The sequence below is a fragment of the Pleurodeles waltl genome, chromosome 11 (genome assembly GCF_031143425.1).
Source record: "Pleurodeles waltl isolate 20211129_DDA chromosome 11, aPleWal1.hap1.20221129, whole genome shotgun sequence".
Taxonomy (NCBI): domain Eukaryota; kingdom Metazoa; phylum Chordata; class Amphibia; order Caudata; family Salamandridae; genus Pleurodeles; species Pleurodeles waltl.
The window spans coordinates 685,479,535-685,485,566 of NC_090450.1; the positions used below are offsets into that span (position 1 = coordinate 685,479,535).

Below are 6,032 nucleotides of genomic sequence, written 5' to 3' on the forward strand. Positions count from 1 at the left end.
TTAATGTCCCGGGGATGGGTCCCTCCAGCCTTGGGTGTCCTCCCGGGGTGGCCAAGGGTGAGAGGGGGTGTCCCTGGGGGCATGGGAGGGCACCTCTGGGCTCCTTCCGAGCCCACAGGTCCCTTAACGCCTGCCTTGTCCAGGCGCTAAAAAACGGCGCAAAAGCGGCCGTACGTCATTTTTTTTGACCCGCCCACTCCCGGGCGTGAATTTTGCCCGGGAGTGTAAATACGGCGCACATGCCTCAGAGTCAATTTTTTAGACGGGAACGCCTACCTTGCATCTCATTAACGCAAAGTAGGTGTCCACGCTAAAAAATGACGCAAACTCCATGGACTTTGGCGCTAGACGCGTCTAACGCCAAAGTATAAATATGGAGTTAGTTTTGCGTCGGAATTGCGTAAAAAAAAACGACGCAATTCCGGCGCAAACAGAGTATAAATATGCCCCTTAGTGCATAAGGAAGCTCATCGTGAAAGTGCTATAAGAGCTAGCTCCATAATCTCGCCACGTTACAAATCTGTTATTTCAAGAATTAGGAGCACTTAGAAACAGAACAAAGCCTAACATGAAGCATTTTATAAACCAGCGTATAAAACTCTCAGTGTCTCGTTTCACTTAGCTATCAGAATTGCGAGTGCTTAGAAACAGAACAACCCCCAACCTAATGCACTATATAAACCAGACCCTTACTTTCTCTGTGTCAATGTTCTTTTAATTGTCACAGTTGTTGGCACTTCAGAACAGACCGAAACACATCATAAAGCGCTACAACGCGGTGCTTGAAATAGAAAAAATAGAAGTGCACGTACTCTGTTTCAGAGTACCTGCTTGTTTCTGAGATGTGCTGGTACTCTCCAATGAAAAGTATTACGTTTTTCTTGAGAAGTGCAGGTACTCTCCCTCTCAAAATAAAAAAGTGCCGGTTCTCAGTACCGGAGAATACCGGCCCATTTAAAGCACTGGCTATAAATGTCCAATAATCTCTCCGTGTCATAATTCATTTAGTGCCAGAATTAGGAGCGCTTAGAAACGGGCCAAAGTCCGGCATGAAGCATTATATGAAATAGACCCTTAATCTTTCAGAAGCTCATTTCTTGTATATGCCAGAAATGCAATCGCTTACAAACAGATCAAAGCCCAAAATAAAGTAGTATATAAACCAGTTTCTCAATCACTCTCTGACAAGCTTCTCTTTTTTGCTAGAGTTGTGACCACTTAGAATGAGACCACGAAGCGCTTGAAGAGTCCGGCCCATAATCTCTTACTGCCCTTATTATTTATTGCCAGAGTTAGGGGCACTTAGAAGCAGCGCGAAGCCCAGCACGAGGCGCTTCGCGAGCCAGCACTCACCTCCCAGCCACTCGGAGGAGATGTTCTGGAGCAGGGTGAAGGGGATGCAGAAGAAGGTGACCAGGAGGTCGCTGCCCGCCAGGGAACAGATGAAGATGTTGGTAGCAGTCCGCATGGCCTTCTTGCGCACGATGATGAAGACCACCAGACTGTTACCCAGGAGTGCCAGGGCGAAGATGAAGATGTAAAGGACAAGAAAGACCACCTTGGCGCCGGGGGGCAGCTCGGGAATGTAGACCAATGGCTTGATGCCGTAGGCCGCAATGAACTCCTGGCGGGTCATGTTGTGCTCGCGGAGCAGGCGGGTCAGCGCCTCTGGGGTGACGTTCAGCCGGCCGTCCATGGTGGCTCCTCGGGGGCGACGGCGGAAGTCTCTGGCGGGTCGTGGACCAAGTGCTGCTACAAGCCGAGGCCATCAATGCCTCCACCGCAGGTGGTCTACTTCTTTCTATCTGCCCGGACGGTGACACATTGGTCGCTACTGCTCTAAAGACAGGATTATAGCGCCTAGAAGATCAGGTAACGTTCACGTTGCCATTCACGGAAAGTCACCACTGTTGGATCGATGTAGAGTTAGCCAGAGACAGACACAGGACAATCGACATAGTGTGGACATCAGCAACCCCGCTGCACAAGGTCAAACTTCTTCCAACCACTGTCAAAAGACCCTTCTCCAATGTGAACAGTTTAGTGCTTCGAAGCTCAGATGAAAGGCAAGCTGTCATCCCCAGTAATAGTAACTCCTGCGGGTGGAGCATTCAGAGTGCTCCCCCATCGCCATTAAAAACTAAAAGACTCAGTCAATCTCCCTTCTGCAAAACTTATTCCTGGGATCTGGCCACAGGCGTTGGATTCATAGCGCCAAGAAGCGCAATCAGCGTTCAATGGCCGCCCATTCCGGATCGTATTGTGTGAGTGGTAATCGGTAACTCTTTGGCAGGATGTCTAACCTTCGTTGTCTTACCGGTTAAACGATGCTTCGATCCCGTACGCCTTCTCCGCGCTCAACTTTATAGTGCTCAGATGTCTCTTGATGTGCGCGCCACATAAAGATTTTACTACGGGAACCTGTGAAGTGCGCTCGAGAAATGCACGTGTTCAGTCATTTCTATCGAGGGCGCTTGAAGGTATTCGAATACAGGAGAGGCTCCTCGATATATCCCGAGTCCATGAACCCTGTCTTGAGGGACAGTACCTGGCTGCCATACGCCGATCCAAGTTCTGGGTGAATAACAGAGACCGTTAAACACGTTGTTAATGCGAACTGCAACATCTAGTTGCCTTTGTTAACTGTGGTAATTGTGGTTCACCTCGTACACCCGCCTGCAGCAGGCGCGTTAACCCACGACGTTATCTGGCCACACGGTGTAGTTGAAATGCCTTTTCTATTCATCCTCTCTCCGGCATATCCATCCTTCATTTTCACTACATAATAGTTTTATAATTGCCGGACCTCCGTTCCATGCCTCTATTGCAACAGCTTGACTTTCTGCCAGTCTGTAATATTTTCCGGGGTTTTAGGGCGGATCAGTAAGTGAATAAGACTTTCTGTCAGGGCCCGCGACCTTCAGGCACTTCCAGGTCTTCTCCCAGCTGAAGTTGAGTTGGCTCCAAATGCATGCTCCGATGCTCGCTCAGAGTGGTGCACGGGCAGCTGCGGGATGCTGGGGATGGAGGCGGTTGCCTGGCAGCCGGAGGATGGAATGAGACGGGGACTCCGACTGCCGCGCTACCGTGCTGGCGGGGAGCTGGGGGATGAGACAGTGGCGGAGGGGGTGGTGGCTGGTTTCTGATTGGACGAAGAGCTCTGACTCCTGGGTGAGTCAAAGGTATCCATCCTCATCATCGGTCGGATAAAGCCGTCCTGTGGGAGGACAGTGGCAGATTAGTCTAAAGGGAAACAGGAACCTTTGTCCACTGGTCCAGGGGTGCTAGGAAGAGACATGTGAGGGCAGCCTTGGAAGGATGGCAGCAGAGGCAGCTAGTTCTCAAGAGTCGGAGGCTGTCCGGATTGCTTCTGGAAAGCCAACGCCACCAGGAGAGAGTTCAATACGGTGTTCCTGGAACGCCAGTACAGCTGGGACAGTCAGTCACATTTAAGCCCTGCATTTCTTAAAGGGCAGTAGGGCGGAGACAGAGTCCGTGAAGTATCAGACATTTGTGGAAAGTAAGGAAGGCTGGGACAGAGTCAGTTACATGTCAGGCTCATGCTTCTGGAAGGGAAGTAGTTCTGGGACAGTCAGTAGTATAAGGGGATACCTTCCATCAAGCTTTCGATAGGTACCGTGCCATGTGGTGACGTAGGCCATGACATAGGCAGTGACGTGGGTGCCCCCGGCCCATGCTGACATAGGCCCTGACTTAGGTGTAGGTGTGTCACATAGTTTGTGGCATCATGGGGTCACATGTTAGCCATGTGCCAGGGTTCTAATCCCTTGTGTCTAGGTCTATGGACTGTGTAAAATGAGGGCCTTGGTGGTGTGCAACCTGTTTCAGAGCCTAAGAGGACAGGTCTGGACATGTCAGACATTTAGGACCAAGTGGCTGCTTGGGGGCCTCCTTACAGAGCGAAGCATTGGGAGTGCAGGCCAAACCTCCACACTGCTGGCTAATCCAAAAATAGGGGTGGGCAAATGCTGCACAAGCCGTGACATGTGATTAGCACCACGTGTAACCCCATCAACGTATTAGAGCGGTCAAGGAGTGCATGTGACCTCTATGTGTTGTAGGGGCATATGCCCTTTTTGAACTATAGAATACATATAAGGAGATGGTTAGAGCAGCATGTCAAACCGTGAACCACTGCTGAAATAGGTTTTCAAGGCAATATGAAGAGATACAATCTACTCACCAGAAAAGCCGCCTCCTCAGGGGACCAGAACCCTATCAATAGATATTATCAGACCATAACAACTCTTGTGTTCAATGATAATGTACAGCAGACTGCCCCTAAAGATGGGGGTTCCAACGTTACTGGGTTTCAAGAGGAACTTTGCCAGCAGCTTGAAAAGCTAAACCTCAAGGATTTGCTGCAACTGGTGTCCCCGATCAAGGTTGACAGCAGAAGCAGCGAAGCCTCGAAAGACGAATCAAGTGATGCAATCAACTTAATCGACACTGAAGATGATGAAGAAGGTGTAGCACTGCCAAGTTTGCCGATCTATGAAGACATGGGCTTTCAGGAGGACCTTGATCCAGAGGCAGTCGTGGTACAGCCGACAAATGTAAACTCAAAGCCGCTTATATACCAATGGACCTCTGCGACTCGCAAGATTTCAGAGCAGCCTCAGAGTGTAGCAAAAATGCTGAGGTTGGTAAAAACTCTGTAGACAATTATCGTGTATGCGCCGATATCATACTTTTAACTAATGGTATGTCTTCTGCTTTCTGTTTGAACCGTAGAAAACAACTGCAGAAAGAGATGCTCTAGAGGGGTCTACGCCAAAGGTTAACAACGTACATTTTTACTGCTTATGCTGTTCCAGACAGTCTGAAAGTATTACAAACCAGAGTAAGGAGCCGTGTAAGAAATGTGTTTGCACTTACAATAGCATCGATTTTGAAAAGGAAACTCCTGGCTCACCCTACAACGCCATATGGCCTGTTAAAGGTTTTGCGGCGACCGTCGCGAACACGTGTGTTAAACCTGACTATTATAACCTGTGTTACGGGCATAAAATTAATGAGCCTCAGGCGGAGGCTCACGACTGTCTATACGAGTCGTACACTGCAAGAACAATTCAATACATATGTGACTGGTTAGACCCACACAAGGTATATAAGTTGTTAAGGGTGGTGTACGAGTTGTCAGCTGTGAAGAAGAAAGGTGTCCACATCAATATGATTAAGGTCTTGGCAGCTGTAGTCAATGAGATCCGATACGCTGCTGAACCCTGCTCAAAACTCGAACGTATGCAGGGGCTGTGTATCTATTTTGACAAAAGCTTGATAGAAAAGGTCATAGAAAGATGAATGTGTGATATTTATTATAAAAATAGAAGAATTAGGTCTTTAGCCCCAAGAAAATTGTTTAAAAATAAATAAATACAGAGGTTGTGGATAGTAGACGCCACATACTTACTCACTTTTAGGATGAGAATCAGAGTGTCGCGGTGCAAGATGTCTATGAGTTACACCAAGGCTACATCTGTATCGGGAGATTGATATATGTGCTGGTTAAAGAAAGAATAGCTGAAATACATCTTGTGAGTCTGCGGTATATGAACATTACGGAATCTCCGGCTACTTTGTAGTGCAACAGCGCTGTGTGTATTGCCAACCAGTATAACAACGCATGGCTACCCGCAGCGGATAAATACTGGAGTTCGGACCAAGAGCGTGCGCGTGATTTAAGACTTTCACCACTGACTAAACTACACCGTGCTTTGAAACTCCCGACTGAAGATTATTTCACAAATAAAGGTCCTATATTGTCCGACCTAGTACTCTATGAACTGTTGAATGCTGTCAGTATCCTGAGCATACAGAGTTACAGGCGGGGGAACGCCAAGTCATGTCTAGAGCTATTGAATGTATAGCTATAAAAATATCAAAGCTTGTGACGTGTAGACCTAGTAAAAGGAACGGCTCTGAGTAATATGTATAACATGTGTTGTACTATGTATACGTAGTCAAAAGGCCTCATGGAGTCCAGAAGCGTCAACACCTATAAGCTTTGT

At 48.0% G+C, this 6,032-nt stretch overlaps 1 protein-coding gene across 1 annotated transcript in view; it reads right to left on the bottom strand.

Annotated features, from left to right (window-relative positions):
- LOC138266661 (pyroglutamylated RF-amide peptide receptor-like) overlaps positions 1–3,067 on the bottom strand; it is a 1,190,446-nt gene extending 1,187,379 nt beyond the window's left edge. The window contains exon 1 of the mRNA XM_069215467.1: positions 1,354–3,067. Coding sequence (XP_069071568.1) covers positions 1,354–1,696 — 343 coding nt within the window. The 5' untranslated portion in view covers positions 1,697–3,067. The remainder of the gene's footprint in view (positions 1–1,353) is intronic.
- Positions 3,068–6,032: the final 2,965 nt, after the last annotated feature.